The 22,937-nt window shown below is 51.0% G+C and overlaps 1 protein-coding gene across 4 annotated transcripts in view; it reads left to right on the top strand.

Moving 5' to 3' along the window:
• The window catches only part of SH3BP4 (SH3 domain binding protein 4), a 96,292-nt gene that overhangs the window by 55,200 nt on the left and 18,155 nt on the right, over window positions 1-22,937 (top strand). For all 4 annotated transcript variants that reach the window (XM_087424649.1, XM_087424652.1, XM_087424650.1 and 1 more), the window contains one exon: window positions 20,522-20,770. In XM_087424649.1, coding sequence (XP_087280775.1) covers window positions 20,653-20,770 — 118 coding nt within the window. In that variant the 5' untranslated portion in view covers window positions 20,522-20,652. The remainder of the gene's footprint in view (window positions 1-20,521; window positions 20,771-22,937) is intronic.

Here is a 22,937-nt window from a genome sequence, read left to right as displayed (position 1 = left end):
AGTGGTGGTTCTGCTTTATACTTCCAATCAGGTAGATCCTAAATGATTCCTCCATCTGGGGTAGGAGTGGGTGGCACCAGGCAGGGGCAGCAGGTGGGCAAATGGGTGGTATGTGGCCCCTCCCCCGACCCATTCCAGGCCTCCTGTTCAACCCTTCAAGCAGAGCTGCTTCGTATTTACCTAGTTTCTGCTTGGGGTTTCTGCAAACGCTTCCTTTGAAGAATGTGTTCTGCTTCTAAAAATAAAACGTTGTGTGCTACTGGGGCTCTCACGATACAGAGTTTTCCCAAGTGTTTGCTTGGCTGTGTGTTTTTGCTGTCTAGTTCAGTTCAGACTCACGCCCAGCGAAGCTTGGCTGGATCTGTCCTGCAGGCAGGATGGTGGGGCTCCTCTGCGCACAGCAATAACCACACCAGGATTTGGGGTCGAAGGCCTTCCAGGCCATGCAAAGCTCCTGGAATCCCTGAGGCCACATCGGGCTGCTCGAGCTCACTGTGTGGGCTCCGGGGGTCACTTATCTGTCAAGACACACACTGATCTCTTCAAGGTCAAAACGTTCTTTAGGACAAAGTTCCCCGTTGATTAACAGAGCTCACAGCACCTGGGCGTTGCAAGTCTGCGGCCTTTGGAGGACTGATCATTTCCAGAGCTCTTCTGTGTGTGCCTGGTGCATTTCTACAAGAGAACTTCACCTCCAGTTTAGTGCGGTGGGGGTGTTGACTCGGGAGCTTGTGTGAACTCCCAGAACGGGCTTTGTGTGAACTCCCAGAACTGGCTTTGCGATGGGGTCGGGGTTGGGGGACAGCAGAGCAGTGCAGGGAGAGTTGGTGGAAGGGTAAATGGGTTTGGCCAGGCTTAGCGAGGCAGAGAGAACCTTCCAGGCAAGGTGAGCAGCATGCCCGGCTGAGTGTGCCGTGTTTGGGTTTTCGACAGAAGGGGCCCTGTGAGCTGGTCAGAGGTCAGGCTGATGCGGGCAGCGCCGATCACGAGGACTGCTGAAGTTGGGGAGGTTGGGTGCAAGGTGGTGGGGATGAAGCACGTGGTATCTTGGGGGTTGAACAAGAGGGTTTATTCCAAGTAATGAGGCCGTGCTGATAGTAGGGGACTTGGAGCCTTGGAGAAGGGCCAAGTCCTAACAGGTAGAGAGAGTTTGGTTGAGCCTGGAGGAGGCCAGGCAGGGAAACACCTCGGACCACCATTTGCAGCTGAGGCTAAGAGAATGGGATCTGGGTTCTCGATGGAAGGACTGTTGTAGATTTTTGGTTGGTGGGTGAGTGGGTCCAGGCTGGGCAGTGATTCTCTGTCCCATCTGCATATTAGAATGACGTGGAAGCTTTTAAAAAGTATTGATGAATCTCTGGGTTGGGATCCGAGTTGCTTAAAAGCCTCCCCAGGTGGTTGTGAGCAGCATCCAGGGTTGAGAAGCAGGAGCCCTTTGGGGCACAGGTGTGCAGGGCGTGGCGGTGAGGTGGAGACTGGGAGGCCTGTGCCAGCTGAAGACCAGGATGTGGAAGGGAAGGGAGCTAGGGAGACCAGGGGGCAGCACACCAGCCAGTGGCTCGGACTGAATAACCACATCCACAATAGTCCGCACTGAGGGACGATTTTGCCCCCAGGGGACATTCTGGGTTGTCTGAGGGAGGCTTCCAGTGGGCAGAGGCCAGGGATGCTGGTAAACATCCTGCAGTGCACAGGGCGACCCCCCCAACAGAATGATCCCGCCCAGAATGTTGATGGTGCCGAGACTGGGGGACCCTGACTTGCGGAGAGCTGTGTGCTGGGCCTCACTGAGCGCTGGCGTGCATGAGCAGATTGTCACACACTTGGAACAGGGAGATAGTATCAGTATCCCCATTTTATAGCTGAGAAAATGGAGGCACCAAGAAGTTAAGTGTCTTGCCCATCTGAGGAGTTTCAAGCTTGAACGGAGTGACCTCATTGATTAAAGAGGAAGAGGTCATCGAAGGTGAAGGTGTGGTGACATTGGTTTTGAATAAACACCAACGCCTCCAAGTGGAAATTCAGAGAATCTGGTTTGTAGGAGACTGAGTTCCTTTGAGTCCCTGGCCCATGGCTGTTTGGGGACACCAGTGCTGTGGCCAACCCGTCTTCATTCTCCAGGGAAGACAAAGAAGAGGAACTATAATCTTTTGAGTGCCTACTGGGTGCTCACCTGGCAGGCAGATTTTACTGTCCTCCTGCTGCAGGTGATAGAAGCGGAGGCACAGAGAGGTTGAGTAGCTTGTCCAAGAGCACACAGCCAGAGCAGGCGGCCACACTTAGCTCTGACTCCAAAGCCCGTGTTCTTTCTGTGTGCCGTGCCGTCTCCCCATTTAGTCCCCACTGCAGTCAAGGAGGAGGCAGAAGATGATATTGGTGATATTTTAATAATTTACTAAAGATCAGGTGAGGAAACCAGGGACCACGCCAGAAAACCAGGCAGGGACTCACGGAACAGAGCTGGGCCCCTCCGCGTCGTGGCCATGGGGCTGGTGGCAGGATGCTGAGGCGCAAACCCGCAGTGTCTTCATCTTTGTAGGTGTGGAGGATGAAATGACCTGCTTATCTTAGGCTGCGGAGAGGGTCGGCCTACGGAGAGAAGACAAGAGCGTATCTACTCGCTGTAACAACAGATGTTTCCAAAACAGCCTTTTCTCCCTGGTCTTTTTCTAGAATTACTTACCGTCTCTTGATGAATCAATAAAGATGAGATTCAGTTTGTGCCAACAGACGCATTAAAATCCTAAATGGGGGCCAGCCCTGTTGGTGGCATCGCCGTTAAGTTTGCGTGCTCCGCTTCCGTGGGCCAGGGTTCGCAGGTTCAGATCCTGGGCACGGACCTACACACCACTTATCAAGCCATGCTGTGGTGGTGTCCCACATATGAAATAGAGGAGGATGGGCAAGGCTGTTAGCCCAGGGCCAATCTTCCTCAGCAAAAAAGAGGTGGGTTGGCAAGAGATTTTATTTTAGTTCAGGGCTAATCTTCCTCACACACACACACACACAAAAAAAACCCTAAATGCCAATTAAACAGGGACTGTCTGGCCCCCAGGCCTCTGCTCTCCCCGCCTTCGTGTCCGTCCTGTGGGTCCACCCCTTTCTCCCTCCCGGGCAGCAGGTCCCGTCGCATCTTCGCTGCCATCAAGCAGGAGCCTTGTGTCTGGACTGGTGTCCTGCCCCCTGCTGCCCCGTCACATCTTTGCTGCCGTCAAGCAAGAGCCTTGTGTCTGGAGCGGTGTCCTGCCCCTGTCCGTCTCTGGGTCTCCGGGGAGACCGAGTGCCTCCTGCAGCCTTATCTCTCGCCCTCAGCTGGTTTTCCACTTGGCTTCTACCAGCTGCTGGAAATTTCTGTTTGGGGTTTGGTTTCAGCGCTGTGACTACGTAGGGGTGTCTCTTTGTATTGCTAAGCATTTTTTTGGTTGGTGTGTATACTGCTGCGGGGGCTGGGCCCCACCAGACGGAACTTGACATTGGGGCTCTGGGGTGGAGCGCTGTAGGGAAGAAGAGCCCCCCAGTTCTGCCCGCAGCAGAGGGGACGCCATTCTGCTTTGTCCTGCTGTTCCCCTCCTCTCCTGCTTTCTGACTGTTCCAGTGTGTTCTCAGTTAATCTCAATGTTCAGTTGGCTCCAGTATCTTCGTGAAAGCAGCTTGTTTCAAAGCGCCCATTATTTGGTTACCACTAAGAAATAAATGCTTTTGCAAGGCTCTTGAGGTGACTTAGCAAGATTCTTACAATAACACTTGGGATATAGAGGTATAATTACCCGTTGCCTGCCCACATCAGACTCATCTTTCAGGAATGTGTGGTGAGCGGCATTCGGGCGATGGCCTGGTAGTTTGGAATCTTAGGAAAGAATGTTCCGGAAGGCACTTGTGGAGGCAAGACCACATTTTTCGATAGAGGCCGTGACCCTCTGTTTTGGGAGCTTGACTTTCGTTTGCTTCTTGGAGTTCCGGTTCTGTTAGATGTGGCAGAAGAAGAGAGAGACGGGGAGAGGTATGCTGGGAAGCAGGCAGCCACACCAGCAGAGAAGAGGAGACTGAGGTTCTGAGAAGACAAACCTACGTCCAAACCATTTTCAGAGCTGCAGCCTCTTGGGAGGGTATGTTAGTGTCCTGGGGCTGCCGGAACAAGGTACCGCAAGCTGGGTGGCTTAAAATAACAGAAATTCATTCTCTCCTGGTTCTGGAGGCCACAAGTTCAAGATCACGGGGTCGGCAGGTTCAGTTCCTTCTGAGGCTGTGAGGGAGACTCTGTTCCAGACCTCTCTCCTGGGCTTGTGGACAGCCGTCTTCTCCCTGTGTCTCCACATCGTCTTCCGTCTCTGCCCAAATTTCCCTTTGTGTAAGGACACCAGTCATAATTGGATGAGGGCCACCCAACTCCAGTGTGACCTCATCTTAACTAATTACATCTGCAACAGCCCTATTTCCAAATAGGGTCATACCTGCCGGTAGTGGAGGTTGGGACTTGAGCATCTCTTTTGGTGTGGGGGAGGGGCATACAGTAACTAAACTCAGAACAGAGGGTATTAGAAAAATGTGAGCGTACTTGACTTCTCAGCAGCGGCGTCTCCCTGCCCTCAAGGCGTTTAGGTTTTAGTTAAAAGACGGCTTTCTCATGAGCATGGCTTGCTATGTTACCCTCAAACCCTTGGTCGGGCCTTAGAGCTCCAACAAGTGGCGATAGGGAGCAGTAAATAAGTTAGACCTATTAAAGCCACAGTTGTAGTGATTAGGAATGGAGGCAGAATTTAAAGCGTGATTAGTAGTTTATATAGAAATTATACTTCCTCATTTAATAAAGTATCTATAAACCCAAGTTGGTTTAATTCTCTGGGGCAGCAAAAATCGTTGCATTCCAGACCACATGGTGCAGTTGGGACGCAGCAAGGCCGTGTAAAAAGGGGGTGTGTCTTGCACAGACTAGAACACATGTTGATGAAAAGTACAGGGCTCATACGTGAGCTGGGTCACGCTGGACTGAGCTGGGTCACGGTGGACAGCATAGTTCTATCTGTGGAGCGTTTATCATGCCCTGGGCCCTTTGCACTGTGTGTGCACATGATCTTACGTTCGAGCCCTCGCTACTGTTGTCCTTTCCTCTTGCAGATGGGGGCAGTGAGGCACAGAGAGGTCAGGGTGAGCATGGTGCATTGGTGAGTGGTCAGATGGGGCCTTTCTGGAGCGGTGACATCGACCTGAGACCTGAGTGGCAAAAGTTGTCAGCCAAGTGAAGTTTGGGGAGGCAGAGCTTGCCAGCCAAAGGGAACTGCCAGTGCAAAGGTCCTGGGGCAGAAATGAGTTAAACTCAGAAAATGAGTGCACCAAGAAGGAAACAAGGTTACAGAGGGCCAGGCCAGGCTGGTCACGCAGTGCCAGTAAGCAGGTTAGATTTTATTCTAAGTGCAGGGAGATGCCACTGGAGAGATGTAATTTGTTAAGGAGGCCCCTGGCTGCTGTAAAGAGAATGGTTTAGTCATGTGTGTTTAGGGGTGGGGGGTGAAGGGAGTGGGACCAAGGAGACCAGGGTGGGAGGCTGCTGCAGTGAGTCCAGGTGAGAGGTGAAGTGTTTGGCTAGGAGCAGGTAATAGGAGAGAAGCAGTCTGGTGGACAGACTTTGGAGGTGGAATTGAGTGGATTTGAGGGCAGAGTTGAGGTTTTTTGACAGAGAACATATGGCCCCCAAAGCTTAATTTACTCTGTCCCTTTATAGAAAGGATTTGCCAGTCCCTGCTCTGCACTGCCCTAGGACTCATTTTGAAGTAAATAAAGACCCACCATATTTCTGGAAGAAAAGATAGAAAAGGATAAAGAAGTCAGTTCTTACTAATGCCATGCCAACAAAATCCCAGTGGGGTTACTCGTATGGAAGGAATGAAGAGGTGGGAAGACATTATTAAATTATTCTAAAGTTCATTTGGAAGATAAAAATAGGTAAAAATAACTGGTAGGAGACTGAAATAGAATGGTGCGTGGAAACTAGTCTTTCCAGATAGCCAAACGTGGTAACCAACCATAGTTATATAAGGTCTGATGTTGTTATAAAAATAGGCAGGGTGATGACACAGAATAGGCCAGATTCAAACCCTGGTGCATTTAAGTGCGTTAAGATGATGTCACATGAGTCAGGAGGGGACACATTGTTCAGGACCGATGCAGGAGTAATTGCTTAGCTGTTAGCTAATTAATTTTGTAAAGTTCCTCACTGAGCAGCACAAAATAATTTTTTGTACATTAATGTCAGTACACAAACCACTTTTTTTAAGTAAAGGAAAATAGATGTGGATGTTTATCAAATTTTTCAGTAGGGGAGGCATTTCTGGGCTTCACGGTGAAATCAGGAAAGATTGATATGATTGCATAATTGAGACTTCATCAAGTTAGGGAGTGGATGAGGGCAGGCAACAGAGTGGGGAAGATATTTGCAACTGATATGAAATTATAGACCGTAATTGAGCAAAGGATACAAAATGATAGCCACGAAGCAGGAAATACGAAGTAGTAGATATTTGAAAAATTTCTGACTAGTGGTCAAAGGGGTGTGGATTTAAACTGTGATATTCCTCTCCCCAGTTGTCAGATTACCAAAGCTTTTCTTGAACTGCTGGCTAACGGGTGGGAAATGGACACCCAGTGCGGTTGAGTATAAATTGCTACAACTTTCCAGGAAAGTGTTTGGCAATGCTTCTTGCTGTACCAGAAAGTCGTCCTAAGAAAATAATCCAAAATGCTGGGGAAGATTAGGTATAAAGATGGTCACTACCGTGCCATTTATAGCAGCAGAAACTTGGAAGCCTGCTGGGAGGAGTGGGGTCAGGGTGTGCTCCTTCTGCAGAACTGAAAACAAGGCCTGTGATCTAGTCTGGTCAGATGGAGCTCATTTCTAAACCTTTTTTGGTGCTGATTTTGTCTCTTCTCGAATCTCCTTTCTATCAGTAATGATTCTGCACCCAATTCCTGTAGAGTTTTTCGCCACACCACCACTTCTCCACCAGTTCAACTGGGGGTACTACCGTTTAACTCAATTCTGATACTCTCTACCTGGATCAGATCCCACAGGTTAAGGGCTCAGTCCTACAAGATTGTTCCCCCTCCACCCCCCACCCCCACCACTTCAGACGCTAATTGCAAGTCCAGGCTGTCACCTTTGCTTCCGACCAATTGGCTATAGATTGGAGGTTCCAACAACCCCCTCCTTGGGTTCAGTTAATTTACCAGAGCGGCTCATAAAACTCAGAGAAACGTTTTGCTTGCTAGATTACCGGTTTATTATGAAAGGATATAACTCAAAAACGGCCAGATGGAAGAGATGCAGAGGGCAAGATGTGGGGAAAGGGCGCAGAGCTTCCGTGCCCTCTCCTAGCACACCACTGTCCCCAAATCTCCATGTGTCACCAACCCGGAAGCTTTCCAACACTCGTCCTTTTGGATTTTTGGGAAGCTTCATGGTGCAGTCATGATTGATTAAATCATTGGCTCTTGGCAATTGATTCGACCTCCAGCTTTACTCCCCTCCCCAGAGGTCAAGGTGGGACCCAAAGGTCCGACCCTCTAATCACAAGATTGGTTCTCCTGGCAACACGCCCCCCCCCCCCCCCCCCCGTCCTTGGATGCGTCCAAAAGGCACCTCATTAACATAAGAAAAGACACGTTTACTGCTCTCGCCCTTTGGGAAATTCCAAGGGTTTGAGGAGCTCTGTGCCAGAAATGGGCATGAAGACCACAAACGTTTCCTATTATAAATCACGATATTCCCAATCAGGTAGCCCCTGTTTCCTATAGGTAGAATCATAAGGCCAGGAGGAGTAGGAGTACCTTTCATTTTCATTTAATGGCAAAATGACTTCCCCAAATCACAGGGCTGGAACGGAGAGTCCTGGATTTAGATCATTGGGATTGATACAGCGTTGAAACGGCCTTGCAAGATTGGAAGGAGCTTGCTGGAATCGTGGCCTGCTGTTTGGGAATAATAACAGGAGTTTATTTTATAAAGTGCATTTTCATTATTACAAAAAATAGAAAACAGTAAAAATAAGAAAAGTGTAAAGAACAAAATTATCCATCTGCTTGCCACCTAGGCATCATCAATGTCAGCATTTAGTGTGCAAGTTACTCTTCTTTTTTCTATTAAATATACATTTTTAGAAACAAAGTGGAATAAAATTTTATCGTAAAATTTGTGGATTTAATTTTTCTCTATTTTGTTATGTGGACTTTCCATTCTGTTGCATATTAGAAAATGAAGGTTAATGGCTGCATAACCCTTCATGGGGGTAGAATACCCTCAAGTCCGTGTGTTGGATAATTAGGTGTTTCCATTTCTGTATCTCTGTGAACAAGTCACTTTCTCTACGTCTTTGATTTCCTGAGGACAGATATATTCGAGGTGCAGTGGGATGAGAGGAGGGAAAAGGATCGTGACCTCTGTTATTCGCTTAATAAATATTGATGAACTATATCGATTTATAATTGATTTATTCCTCTAGATATCTTGATTAGTAAGTCAGGGACATGGTAGATCTTCAGTAAAGAAATTCATTCATTCGTTCTGTGAGTTTCATGGGCTACTTACTATGCTAGATGCCGGATTCTCGATAAGCTGATGAGTTTACAGTTTACAGAAAACTGGTGGTTCCCTTCCACCGTGGCTGAGGCTCTGGCTGAGAAGCAGCCCTAAACCCGTAAACTAAGGGTGACGCTGCCGTAGGAATCCCGCCCTCACATGGTCTCCTCTCCTGAGTGGTGCGTGGAGGGCCCGTCGACAGTCAACACTGGATTAACGTGTCAGGCCCCCGCCTGTGTTTGTGGTGCTTTTCCAGCCGTGCCAGCGGGGGGCTTGGCTGCACTCTCTGCCTGTGGAGTTTTGCAAGAGCTGTCGCTCATCCCCATGTGTGTCCCCGTTTGGTTTCGGCGGCCCCTGCCCCGTCTTCATGGTTTTCAGTTCCTGTCTTGAACTTGAGCTTCAGACGCGGTGTGTGTGTGTCATTACGGAGAACTGTCAATAGAATCAGGGGGCAGCACTGAACCCCGGAAGCTGCTTGCCCTCTCTAGCTTGTTTGCAGCTGGCGTTTTAATCTGAGTCTCAGAAACGAAGCTCAGGGAAAATCCCTTTCAATATAAACCAAACCAGCCTCAGTTTCCTCACCTGTAAAATGGGTGGCACCAGCCAGATCTCCATTTCCCAGAGTGATATCTGCGATGAACTTCAAAAAAAAATTTTTTTTTTATAATTTTAGTTATTTATTTTTTTTCCCCTAAACCCCAGTAGATAGTTGTATGTCATAGCTGCACATCCTTCTAGTTGCTGTATGTGGGACGCGGCCTCAGCATGGCCGGAGAAGCGGTGCGTCGGTGCGCGCCCGGGATCCGAACCTGGGCCGCCAGCAGCGGAGCGCGCGCACTTAACCGCTAAGCCACGGGGCCGGCCCAAAAAATTTTTTTTAAGTTAATATATACTGGAAGAGATATATCAGTCTGTCTAAGGAAGACCTTTCTTTTTAAACGATAGGCTAGTTTCCTCTTTAAAGTGATAGAAAGCTGTCATTAAAATAACTTCCTCAAATAAACTTAAGTTGTAAAAAGTAGATTGATTTAAAGAGAAGTGTTAGATAACTTTTTTTTCCTTTTTTTGAAGGAAGACAGTAAATCCGTGACTAATGTTTGGAGATCACACGTCCTTCTGGTGTGGATGTTCTGCAGTCTTGGTTAACGTGGCAGACAGGGGTCAGGAATCCAACAGTCTGCCCCAAGCAGCCCCAGCCGAGTGAATGGGCCTCTCTTCTCGTCACTCTTATAACCTTTTCAGAGATAACTAGGCTTTTTCTTTCCAGTGCCTGGCTGGGACCAGAGCTGGGAAGTATTTCTAGTCTGGCTGATCACAAGATGCTACCTCACAGCCTGTCTGCTGCCAGCGCGATCACATGGGTGGTCTGGGGAGGGGAGGACCACAGCCCTCCATCGTGACGGGCATCCCCCCACATCTCATGCTTGTGGAGCACTTGACATGCCACATGGTGGTTGGTCTTGGACCTCCTTCCCGTTGTCAGCAGCAGGGTGATCGGACAGATGCGGAGCATCCCCCATCGCGCGCATCTTCTGCCTGTCAGACCGGGGTGTCTGTGGGCCCCCAGTCTGTGCATGCCCACAACATGCGGTGGAAACCCCGCCCCTCTCTCCTCTTGGTGTCAGTTTCATGTGTGTTGTCATCCCAGCTAAGTGATAAGCAGCATGTGTCCCTTCAGCAGATGGCACCAGGCGCCAGCTTGGGTCAGGCACTGTTTGGTGCTGGGGAATTATAAAGATAGGGAAGCCAGGTATCCAGCTTTCAAGGAAATGAGGATGGTTGTTGGGAACTAAGAGATCACATGCAGAGTAACAGCTGGGATGCTCAGGGTTAAAGCAGTACATGCCCAGAGAGGCGACAGGTGAAGCCCAAGAGAGCTCGAGAAGAGCTGGAGTGCCACTTGCAAAGGTGCTATTTGATGGGGTCCCTGTCAAATGGGTAGGTTTTAATGTAGCAGAAATTGGGAGCCCTGGGGGGTCTTTAGGAAGGTGGAGTAGGGAGAGAGATGGAGGCAAAAGTTCGGGAGATGGCTGGGAGACATTTTGGAGCCAAGTGAAAGAAGCGATAGCTGTGTTTCCCGAGAGTGCAGCGCGTCTTAGGAAAGTGTGGTGCAGAGATGGAAAGTGGGTTAGTGCGTGGAGGGTCTGGGGAGACAAGCCAGGCAGTTTGGATTGTCTTCTGCAGACTGTGGGGAGCCTCTGAAGGGCCTGAGATTGTTGTTCTTACCCAAGGAAATGAGGGGAACGGTCCAGCACGCCGGACAGTCCCACCACTGGGCATCAGGTTGCCTGGAGGGAGGAGGCAGGTACAGCAGCAAGAAGTCAGGCCACAGAGGCCGCGGAGAGGGACTCAGGCCTCTCCACCCGCTCCCTGACCCCCACCCACAGCCCTGTGATTCTCCAGGCTCAGATTTTCTTATTTTGTCACTGGCCAGGTGAAAACATCTCCCTCCAGCTGTCACACTCAGAGGGAGATGCCCACCTTTCTCAGACTCAGGGACTGGGGTGCATGATTCTGCCCACTAACCTCAGTATTCTCCCCAGACCCCCTTTTGGGGGGTGGGGGAGGCTCCGAACAGCTGCTGCTGCTGCTCCTAAACTGAGCTCAGCTGTTCAAGTAAAGTCACATACACTCCAGACAACACTGGTAAACGAAGCCAGTTCCCCAGTGTGCCCATCGGTGCCCTCGGATGGCGCCATGCTCTTTTTGCCCCCAAGAGGTGGCAGCCTCCTCAAGGCCCCAGGGCACCATTTCCCTTTTGTGTTCCAGGGATGCGGAAAATTTCTAGAGCTCCAACTCCTGTAACTGGGAGAAGAAGTCCCTCCAAGGTGGGGGGGAAGGTTCGAGTTTCACGGTGCAGGGCTGGTCCCCTCTGGGAACCGGAGCCTGTGCATCCTCTGCCAGGAAAGGGAGAACCTAGAAAGGGGACACTAGTCACGTGTTGGTGCTCCACTTGGGTTATTGCCCAGACGGTCGGGTCAAGAGTCAAGACCCAGAGGGAGCTGGCCTGCTGGTTTGGAGACTGCAGGATCCGCCTCCCTCCAGCTGTTTGCATCAGAGGGAAAAGGGTGTTTTAGACATTTAGAGGCACATAGACAGGCTCAGGCTCGCCTCGCTGGGTCACCACCAACTCGCCTTCCTTACCGTCTCCTGAACGTGACTCCCTGGAAACCCGGTGTCCCCCACGGCCGGGCGTGCGTGCCGGCCTCTCTGCGGCTGGCCCATCGGGTCCAGGAGCCCCAGGTGCTGGGTTTCGGGCGGTTGCTTACAGGAAGACAGGTCAGCCACGGAGGAGTGTCTGTGGATCATTTTGGTCCTTCAGAACACGCTGTTATTTGGGGAGTGAGTGAGGTGGGCAGACGTGGTGGAGTTTCTGTTGACAGAGCCTGGTGACTGAAATCAACCCAAGCAGATCGAAACTCATGCTTTCTGTTTAACCAGGGGGAAATCGGATGAAGTCAACATGATGCTCATACTCCAGAAGTTAAAATCGAATGTGGAGAATGAGTCATCTTAAATGAGACAGCGACAGAATTCGCTAGGGAGGAACCCAGAGCAGACTCTATGCCCTGTTCCTCCTGGCAGGGTCCAGGCCCCCAGCTTTCCCTCTGCACCCTCCTAGGCCGGGGCCACTGGAAGAATGTGGCACGTCGCTGTGCATACTCTGGGGTCCCCACATAGGGCATTCTCCACCCCAAAGATGCTCGTGTTCTGTTTTTCTTGGTTTGCGTTTTAATGGTTCCTCGGGCAGAACGGTGGCAGATAGGCCCCCACAGGAGTTCTCTGTGATTCTGGAATCTGAGGAGTGGCAAGTCAACAAGTGTAGCTGAGAGGCTGTGTGTGGGTTCTCAAGTTTGCCACCCGCATCTGTAAATAATTCTATCTGGGCACAGCGATGTCGTGTGTTCAGAGGCCGACCTCCTAGTTCCTGGGGAGGAGCTAGAAGCAGGCTCTTTTCTCTCTAAATGAATCAGCCTTTATACAGGAAAAGAAAAACTCATTCGTTCCCAGTCAGATACAAGTAAGCTTTAAGGCCCCTTCCTGTCCTCCTAGACCTGACTCCACCGAGGGGAGCAGAGGGTGGCTTGGCTTCCCCGAGTCCAGATGTGGTCTGGAGGGCGTGGCGGGATGGAGTGGCTGCTGTAGCCTGCCGTTCTCAGATGTCCAGAGGTCCAGCGCTGGCCGCCCTGACCAAGGCTGCATGCAGCTGCAGGCTGTCCTAGAGAGGTGACCGACCCTGGGGCCTGCGGGTGAATCCAGACCCTAGTGGAGGGTGGCCACACTTGTAGGCCAGGCCATCCAGGTATGTCTGAGGTGCCCACCCAGGTAACCCATCAGTGTTTTAAAAAAGTATAACTTAGATTTCCAGAATAGGCGAGGATTCCTAAATTCAGCCTGCTGTGTATAATCACATCCCATCAGCCATCGGGGTGGGGGTAGGGGGCACTTGTTGGGGATTCTGGCTCTTTAAAGGAGACTGTCCCAGGGATACCTACCAAAATGTCTCTGAACCTTGGTCTTTATTTAAAGAGAATTCATTCATTCGTTCGTATTTGAGAACCTGCTCTGTTCAGGTCTATCATAACACAGGGGGACAAAAACAGATAGAGTCCCGAGGCCTCATGGCACTTACATTCTCGTGGAGGAATAAGGCTGGAAACAAGAGCACACAATGTGTCTAGTGTTGATAAGGAAAGTAGAGAGAGAGTGGGGTGAGGGATGTTGGTGTTGCAGACGCCTGACCCTGCTGATTCAGTGACATTTGAGCAGAGACCTGAATGAAGTGAGAGATCAAGTCTGGTGACTGTGTAGGAAGGGGCCTCCCAGGCTGCAGGAACAGCATGTGCAAAGACCCTGTGGTGGGAGGGAGAGAACTTCAGGAAACGGGGCCACAGAGCTAGCAAGGACCCATAATGGAGGGCCTTGAGGGCATTGTAAGCACACTAAGAGCTAAGAAACCTCTGGAGGGTTTTGAACAGAGTCCTGACTTACTTTTAAAAACGTCCTGACTGCTAATTGAGGGGTGGACTGTGGGAGGGCAGGCTACTGCGTCCTGACTGTGGACACAGCAGACCTGGTAGAAAGGAGCCAATTACTGTAATTGAGAGATGATGGTGTGGAAGTGCTGGGAGGGGGTCAGACGGAGGTTACGTTCTGAAGGTAGAGCTGCCTGGGTGTGGGTATGGGTGTGTGGGTGTATATGCACTCGCATGCATTCCCGACAGAGAGGGAGAGAGGGAGGGAGGGGGCCAATGGGGAGGGAAATCTGGCTTTTTGGGTGGTTGAATGAGCCATTCAACCATTGACCGAGATGATGGTGAAGACTGGGGTAGAGAGGATTGGAGCAAACCCCAGAGCTGGGTTTGGACTTGGGTGGTTCAAGATGCCCACCGGTCCTAAAGGGGAGCCCTCGGTGGTCTGAGTCTGAGGTTCAGGGGTCAGTTGTCAACTGAGTAGGAACCCGGTTGTGTCCACCTGTGCTGTGAGGGGCTCAGGCTGCCTGATCATCTGAGTTTAGGGCTCCTTAGAGTTTTTCCTAGTCGCAGGGAGATGAACACAGACACACAGTCGTTCCTGACACTTGTCCTAATATCACTTTCCTCATTTTTTAAATGTTTTATTGCAGACATTATGAAACATGTACATAGTAGGAAAATAGTAAAAATAAATAATAAAATAACAGTAGTAAACAATAATAAAATAGGGAAAGGGAAAAAAATAGAGGAAATAGTATAACGTATAGTAAATACAGTAAAGTCTGGTTATAGTATATTGTATAGTAAAATGCAGTGTAAAGAACCTTCCTGAAACCATTATAGAGCAAATCAGAGCATCATGTCATTTACCCCAACATTACTTTTCTAATAAAGCAGAGACTGATTCAAGGGGCGCGGCGCTTGAGCTCGGGGACTTGAACTTGAATTTGAGGCTCGGGGACACTGACTGCAGATCTGAAGCCGGCAGTGAGTCCCTCTAGGAGCTTGCAAGGCTGTGGGGAGGAGGGCGGGGCAGAAAGAGGGTGGAGAGAGAAGGCTGAGTTCTCCTGGAGGCACAGGTGAGGGGAGTGTGTTCCAGGAGCAGAAGCTGAAACGCAAGTGCTGGGCGGGGCTGAGAAGCAGCAGGCCCGCCCGGGTGCACACTGATCCCCCTGGGGGTCAGGTAAGTGATAAACCTGGAAGGACAGGAGAAAGCCCAGGAGCGGAGGCTCTGAGTGCCAGGGCGGGAAAGTCGAACTTTGCTGGTTTGAAAGCAGCAAGCAACACCCAGAGGGTTTTGAGCTGGTGGAGTGACCTGACCGCGAAGGACAGCTTTGAAAAAATTAGAGGCCTGTTTGGCATGGACAGCGGGAGGAATCAGGGAGCCGACAGCCGCTGGCAAGGAAGCCTGGTGAGCTCTGTGGGTTGGGAAAGAAACGGTGAGCAAGGCGGGAGAGCAGAGAGCGCATTGTCGGCCACCACCTCCAGGAGCATCACCCTGGGACGGTTACTCCGGGGATCTCTCCACGCCCGGCTCTGGGGTTGGTGGGGGTGCAGCGCTTCACTTCGAACCCTCACCCTGATGGTGTGTGGTCTGGGGAGGTTTCAGGAGGAGGGAGCCCCCCAGGCTTGGTCCAGCGGGGGCTGGCTGCCCTCTGTCTTTGCTGTAAATAACATTCCCAGGGGGCGACGGTTGGTGTCTCTGTTTGCACTGACGGCGAATGTATTGGTGGATATCAGGATCCATCCAAGCACAGTCTCCCACTGCGCCTAGAGGAAAAAGCTGCCATTCTGGGCTTTACACAGGGCAGTGAGCACCACGCACAAAACATCCCCCCTCCATGGACGAGACCGTGTGAATGAGCGCGTTGATGCTCAGTGTGAACGCGACGCTTCTGGTCGTCGGGGAATCGGACTTCAATGCCTTGGCTTCCCTCCGGCTGATAAGTGGCGAGGTTGTCAGGACTACACAGTTAGTGGCTTATCTGTTCCTTGAGTGGTGACCTCTCTGAGGGCATCTTTGTGTTTTTAAAGGGACTGCAGATGTCTTTGTATAACTGCTAATAACGCTTCTTGTCTCTCCACTGGCTCAGGGTTGTAACTACATCTCCCAACGATAATAAACAAAAACAATAATCAGTCTCCAAAAATTGCAGTGATGTTCTGTGGTTCTTTCTCCTCTGCCCACCCCTAAGGCCCTGGTTCTACCCCAGGCTGCCTTCTTGGTAGTGACAGGGAATGCAAGAATCCAGTCACTCGTAAATGTTTATCTCCAGTTTTATCTGCTGACCTCCAGATTCTTCCGAGTGCTGGCTGCAAAGCTACCTCCGTGTCCTGTGGGTGCCCCAGGGAGCTGTTGGCTACCACTCTGCCAGCCCTGGATAGAATCCGCTCCTGGACTTCACCCAGCCCGTCTATTGAGGACATGGCCCTCTGCATAGGACTGTGAGGGAGGTGGGGCTCGTCCCGATGTCGCCTCTCCATTGCCATGTCCACCTGCATCCCCCACCCCCTTGCTCCCCAGCTCTCTCAGGAGCCTCTCCTAAACCCAGTCAATAGTAAGATAATGGCGTTGCTGCTTCCGTTGTTCTCCTCTGCAGTCAAGGCCGTCTTTCTCAATCAGAAACCTGTGGCTCCCCGGTCTCCAGGGCAAAGACCCTTCACCATCCATGTTCTGGCTCCTCCTCTCTTCGCCTGCCATCTTTCTGCTTCTGACCACGCCAGTCTCCAGTGCGCCGTCACGGCCACCCTGCTCTCTGTCTGGTGCCTCCCCATCACCCTTTAGGTAGAGCTCCAGCGCGTCACCTCCTCTGGGCATCCCCATCACCCTTTAGGTAGAGCTCCAGCGCGTCACCTCCTCTGGGCATCCCCATCACCCTTTAGGTAGAGCTCCAGCGCGTCACCTCCTCTGGGCGGCTTTCTGGCTTCCGCCAGGCAGCTAGGCGGGCTCTCCAGGACCCTCACCACTGCAGCTTGGGGCTCCTCCAGCAGGGCTTGGGGTCCTCAGGAGCAGGGCTGTGGTGACGATGGGGTGGAGGGGGGTGTGTGGCAGCAAAGACAACTCTTTGCAGTAAGGCCTCGTGGTTCTGCCCATTTTGACATTTTTTTAAAACCCTCCGTGAAATAGCTTCTCCTGGTTGTGAGTGGGATGTCGGGTAATACACACTCACAAAGGGAGGTGGGACGGCAGAGTGTTGTTGTTACTGTTGTCGAGTGGATTCTGACTCCTAGTGACCCTGTGGATGGCAGAGCGGAACCCTGCCCGGTCTTTTTGCACCCTCCTCTCACCTTCCGGCACTGTAGCAGACAATGCTCCGCTGCTGCTCACAGGGTTTTCATGGCCCGTGTTTTCGGAAGTGGGTGGCCAGGTCCTTCTTCCTAGTCTGTCTTAGTCTGGAAGCTCCATCAAAACCTGCCCACCCTGGGTGACCCTGCTGGTATTTGAACTACCTGTGGCCTAGCTTTCAGCATCACAGCATCACACAGCCACCACAGTGTGACAACCAACAGACGGTGGTGTGTTCCCTGACTGGGACATGAACCTGGGCCGCAGCGATGAGAGCGCTGAATCTTAACCACTAGACCCCCAGGGCTGGCACAAGCAGTCCCTGTTTTTACTCTGGAACTCTTTTGAAGCATGGTCAGAAGGGACTTTCCTGGAAGACTCCTGGCATCCTTTTTCCTAAAGCACACCTCTGCTGGGGTACCGGTGTGTCCTTAACAGGAAGGCCAGAGTGAGGAGCGTGTGTCGGGGGCTGGAGGGACGTGGGCGGGTGCAGTAGGAAGGGCCTTGTCGTGCGTGGGATCCAGAGCACGTCCTTCATGCCCGGTGAGTCCTCGCAGCAGCTCTGGGCCGGGTCAGGGGAGCCCCTCACGGGATGCACAGGGTCTGCACCAGCCAGATTTCACAGCTAACTGGCATCTCCTGGCTTTAGACACACACACACACACACACACACACACACACACAGCTCCATTTGTGTGTCCTCCTGCTGTCTCCCCAAGAGACATGGGCAGACCTAGACTCTTAGGTGGGGACTGTTGTTAAATTTGAAAGTCCACCCGGCAATCACAGGTCATGGGCTTCACACTGTCGTAAAGCAATCCTCTCCCACCCGCCACACACATCCCGGTCTTCCTCTGTGTTGATTTTCTCCAGTAAATGAGACTTAGTCTTTTGGATCCCAAGGATCTTCACATCCTCTCATCTCAATAGTGTAGCTTATTATCGTGGTTCCCTTGCAAAGCCAGGCTACTCCGAGGTGGCTTTGGCTTGCATTCCAGTGCCCTCGGGGCTCCCACACGTGGCCACAGGCTGCCTGGTGGGATAGAGCTGTCTGTGGCATGGTGACCACGCCTCTGCATCCAGCTCTGCACACAGCCTGTGCAGACAGAGCCACGAGGTCACCACGACTGATGAGAGTACTGTGTCCCAGGCCCTGTCAGTGCCCCCTATCCCGACTGGAGTGTGGGCTCTGCATGGGGAGGAGGCGTGGGTAACTGCATCGGGACCAGGAGACAAGGCTCTGTGTTGCTTCCAACCCTGGTCCGGGGCTGCCTTCTCAAGGAGGTTGGGTCGTCTCCCATGCACCGCTCTCGGCAGAGAAGAGCCGGGAGGGGAAAGGGGGATGGAGCACACAGTCACACCAGTTGTCGCTTCATAGGGGAGAAGGGAGGCAGCGTGCGATCTCACTTGATTGGGGAAAACCTCCAGGTGCTTCCTCCGTCCTTCAGGTAACTCACATCCGTGTGAGTTCTGATGTGTGAGTCGTAAATAAAAGTGGGTGTTGGGGGCACAGGCTCCATTTCCTCCTTACAGTTCTGCACCCGGGCTCCAGACTGGCTGGAGGAGTCCAGGATGGTAGGCGGGCTGAGAGGGACGGTGGTGCTGGGCTCAGGTTGGGCATTTTTTAAGGGAAGTGTCACCCCCCAGGATGGCAGCTTTGCTCCCTCCCCAGAGGGGCTGCCACTGCTGTCCTGCTCCCCGTGCACAGGCGTCCAGCCTGGCCTTCCGGACGCCAGGGCCCTGCCCTCCCCTTCGGCCCACTTCTCGCACACCATCTTAGTCAGCTCAGGCTGCTGTGACAGAATGCCATAGCTTGGGGTACACAACGGGGATTTTTCTTCTCACAGTTTTGGAGATTGGCAAGTACAAGATGAAGGTGCTGGCTGATTTGGCTCTTGGTAAGGGCCCGATTCCTGGCTTGAGACAGCCGCCTTGTTAATGTATCCTCACATGGCAGAGAGCAGAGAGAGGAGCGAGCTTTCTGGTGTCTCTTCTTGTCAGGGCGCTGATCCCGTCTAACCTCATCTAACCCTCACCACCTCCCAAAGGCCTTGTCTCCAAATACCATCGCATGGGGGTTAGGGCTTCCACATTTGAATTTGCAGGGGGGCCATTCAGTCCATAACACAGGCCTTCTCTCCAGGAGTCAGGTACAGGAATGTGGCATTCTGTGGCCTTGGGATGGAACAGAATCCTCCCTAGAGCCACTGCCAGCAGGCCACTCAGAGCCAGGACTGGGGCTGCTGATGTCCGAGCTGTGGTGGCAGTGGCCAAGGTGTGGGCGCCAACAGTCATTGAGCCTCTGCTCCTTGTCCCAAGTGCCTTATCTAGATTATTACCTGATTGATTCTTCGCACAAATCAAATCAGAACAGTGTGGTCGTTACCCTACATTACAAATACGAAAACTGATCTTGTGTTAAATATGGAACACACGGTCGTCCCTGTGAACAGTGGAGTGTGGATGCAAACCCGGTCTGCTCACTGCACGGCTGGCCCTCTTAGCCACGGATGCTGCACGCAGAGCCTGGGGGAGGGATGGGAGAGGAAGGGCTACGTCATCCCCAGTGCAGACGCGCTGCAGAGGGCCCTCCAGGTCCCTCTGATTAGTAAAGGCGACACAGCTGGGTCACAAGCCAAATTTCCAGCTGTCTTGGGATAGAGCAGTCAAGGAACAAGGACCTCAGGCCAGTCGCCTGAACCCAATTATACTGGGGTGAAATTCGCCTGCCCTCGGGTTGCTCTTTGCTCTGAGCGCTGCGGGCCAGCTGCGGCCAGCTGTGGCAGAGTCGACCCATTTCTGTTGGCGAGCGTGTGAAATTCACTGTTCTAAAATTGGCTCCTAGCTGTTCCTTTTCCTGTCCTTGGGCCCTGTTGAAGGTCTGCTCAAAGCCAGTTGTCTCATTCATCTCCAGGACCCCCGAAATGCCTGGTGCCCCTTCCTAGGAAGAAACTGAGGCCTTGGGAGTGGTTCTCATGTTCTTTCCCACAGAAACTTCCTCTACTGGCTTAGTAACAACACAGCGGTTCAGTAAATACACAAGGGTTTCATCTGCCTAAGTTACACAAGAATACCTTATATACAAAAAAGGCCACATGTGTATTTTATCTGTGATGGTTTGTTTACCTGGGGTTCAGGGATGATTTAAGGAGAGTGTAGGTAGGGAGCAGTCCCCTCAAACCCACTGCAGTGGGGCCTTGAGAAGTGCCGTGCTGAACATGGCTTGCCCAGGTGCCGGAGTCAGCCGTGGCTGTTCCTAGAATAGTGGGACCAGCCACTATCTGGGCAGATGGAGATAGACTTACCCTTTCCTGCACCCAGGGACTTACAGTGTGGACTGTACAGATCCTGTTTTGTCCTCCTCGTTGACAGTAATGAATGGACTGGCCAGGTGCTAGAACAAATTTCACAAACCCATTGTGCCCCAGGAAGAGAGGGTGCAAACAGCAGACCAGGAAACACTGCCCGGGCTGTGTGTGCCAAGAGAACTGATGAGATGGGTGTAACGTGGGCATAGAATCCAAGGAGTGAGCCCTGCTCTGCTCTCTTGAGCCAGGAAAAATGACATGGGTCTGTCTGTATTGGAATGGCCTCTGGAAGAAAAAGGATTCCCACTTCTCATAAAATGACTATTTAACCCACATTTTGCTTGCTCAAGGGAAATTCTTTTTTTTTTTCCCCTACTTTCAGGAAGAAGCACGTTGCAAAGTTGACACCACAGTGCAGCATGGTTGCTTGAGACAGAAGCTTCAGCAATTGCTGGAATAACTGGAGGAAGAAATATGAAACCTTAGCAGTTCACCCAGGAAGAGAGATTAAAGATGGCAGCCCAACGCATCCGAGCTGCCAACTCCAGCGGCCTCCCGCGGTGCAAGTCCGAGGGGACCTTGATTGACCTGAGTGAAGGGTTTTCAGAAACGAGCTTTAATGATGTCAAAGGTGAGCTCCTGGGCACGGAACTGTGGCTGAGGGAGAAAGTCAGGGTTTGCCAAGACCTCTGATTTGCCAAGGACTTTTCTATTTAAAGGCTGCCAAGTTCACATGCAGATAATTAAATTTTAGCTCTCTAAACTTCATCATATTATAATTCAGCCCTAGAACAATAACCACTTGTCTTGTTTTGTTTTGTTGGTGTGTTGGGAGGTTGTTTTGAATTATCCCCTTAGTAATGAAACTTCTTCATACAGAATATGTTTGTTTTCTCTCTTCATGAGTTTTGGTGGCATTGAGGTATAGAGCTTGGTGGTACAGAAAATTAGGGGAAAGGAGAGTGTGGTAAGTCAATGAAATACTGAGAAGCACTGGAGAAGAAAGAGGATGGTCTAGGACAGGGGTCAGCAAGATTTTTCTGGAAAGGGTCAGATAGGAAATATTTTCATCCTTGTAGGCTATAAGGTCTCTGTCACAGCTATTCACTTCTGCTGCTGTATCTTGAAAGTAGCCATAGAAGAGAATAAACAAATGGACGTGGTTGTGTTCCAATAAAACTTTATTTACAAAAACAGCCAGCAGATTTGGCAGGGGGGCCGTAGTTTGCCAACCCCTGGTCTAGAGGTGGCTCCCAGGGTTTAATCACTCTGGGTCTCTGGGTTTCTCCAACAGCCACATAAAACTGGGTTGATGAGGAAACCTATCTTTTGGACACTGAGGTGGATGCCAGTGGGTCATCTTCCTAGAGGTCCACACTGCCCTCACCAGGCCATGGTGAGTGTCTCCTGGGTGCTCCCCTGGTGCTGTGTGCCCCACCATCATCATATCATCATCACCAGTTGACTTTGTCACAGCATCTACTACATTCTGTTGAAATTCCCATTGTGCTGCCTGGAGTACAGGTGACCAGTAGGAGCTTTATCTTACCTTTATGTCTTTAGCACAGAGTCAGTGCTAAATAAATATCTTTTGAACTAAACTGCTAGCTCCCAGATAAAACTGTTTCCCTCTCCCTGATGTACTGGAAATCATATGTACGTGTTAATCTCTCTCTCTGCCCTCTTCTCCCTTCCACTTTATCCTCAACTTCTTCCTCTTCCTGTCTGTGCTTTCTGCTTGGGGCCCTGGACAGTGCTTGAAATGTTCTTCAAAAGAAAAGGCTGCCAAGGGAATCATGAGATTTTGTTAATAAGAGCAGCAGAGTTATCGGGTGTTGCTATAAAAAATTGAACCACTTATTTTTCGTAGTCCAGTAATGAGCATTGTTTTCTTAGTATATAGCCCAGCTAATCACGGTTAAAGCTGGAAGATGTGAGCATAAATTGTGGATTTGTGCTGGGGTCTTGAGACAAGGGGCAGAGAGCTGAATTTTGAAAGAAATAATGATAATGATCTGGGAGGAGCTATTATTCCTAAAAGAATATCGCCGTTGGGAGAGGAAGACAGACAAGACAGCTTGGGGTATGGGGAGGAGCTGGTTAGCTTGGTGGGGGAAGATGTGCCCAGAGACCCCCCTGGACTCTGCTCGCGAGGGGCAGCATGTGGCCAGGCAGCCTTCCAGCCCAGCAGCTTCACACACTTCCCGATGGTAAGCAGGCTTCAAGGTGGGAATTTATTCCAGCCAAAATACCTGCTGTGAAATCTTCTGCCCCTGATTAATGTTTTGCCTGCATAAGAACTGAGGCAGAGGGGTAGCCAATGTATTATTCGGTGCACTGAACTTCCTGACACCCAGGGAGGTTTTTGTGTTAAAATTAAGATAGCTGTGATCTGGGCAGCACTCCTCAGAATTCATCAAGATGGAATTTGATAGGGATTTTCCTGCGTTAGGTTGGATGAAGCCCCAGCCTGGGGTCCCTGGGCGCTCTGTGGCAGTTGACTAATGGGGGCCCCTTCTAGAAGGGAGTTCACACCACAGTCCACTTCCGTGGGGGGCCGACAGGAAGGAGCGTCGTTTCCCACCAGGTGAGCCTGATCCTGGGTGAAATCTGTTACCCCTTCTCTTCTGAGGAGAGTGCTTGGAATTTTAAGTAAAACTATTTTTATTCTTCAGTCTGGTAAAGACTAAAGTGGTAATTTGCATTGATACAATCTCTTAGGTTATGTACAAAGCCTGCTTAATAGCTTTAGTTTTTAATTTAAAAAATATTACTGTAGGGGAATTATTCTGGTGGAA

The sequence above is a fragment of the Ceratotherium simum genome, chromosome 37 (genome assembly GCF_057802395.1).
Source record: "Ceratotherium simum simum isolate JZ-2026a chromosome 37, ASM5780239v1, whole genome shotgun sequence".
NCBI classification, from domain to species: Eukaryota; Metazoa; Chordata; class Mammalia; order Perissodactyla; family Rhinocerotidae; genus Ceratotherium; species Ceratotherium simum.
This window is presented reverse-complemented; position numbering and strand designations above follow the sequence as displayed.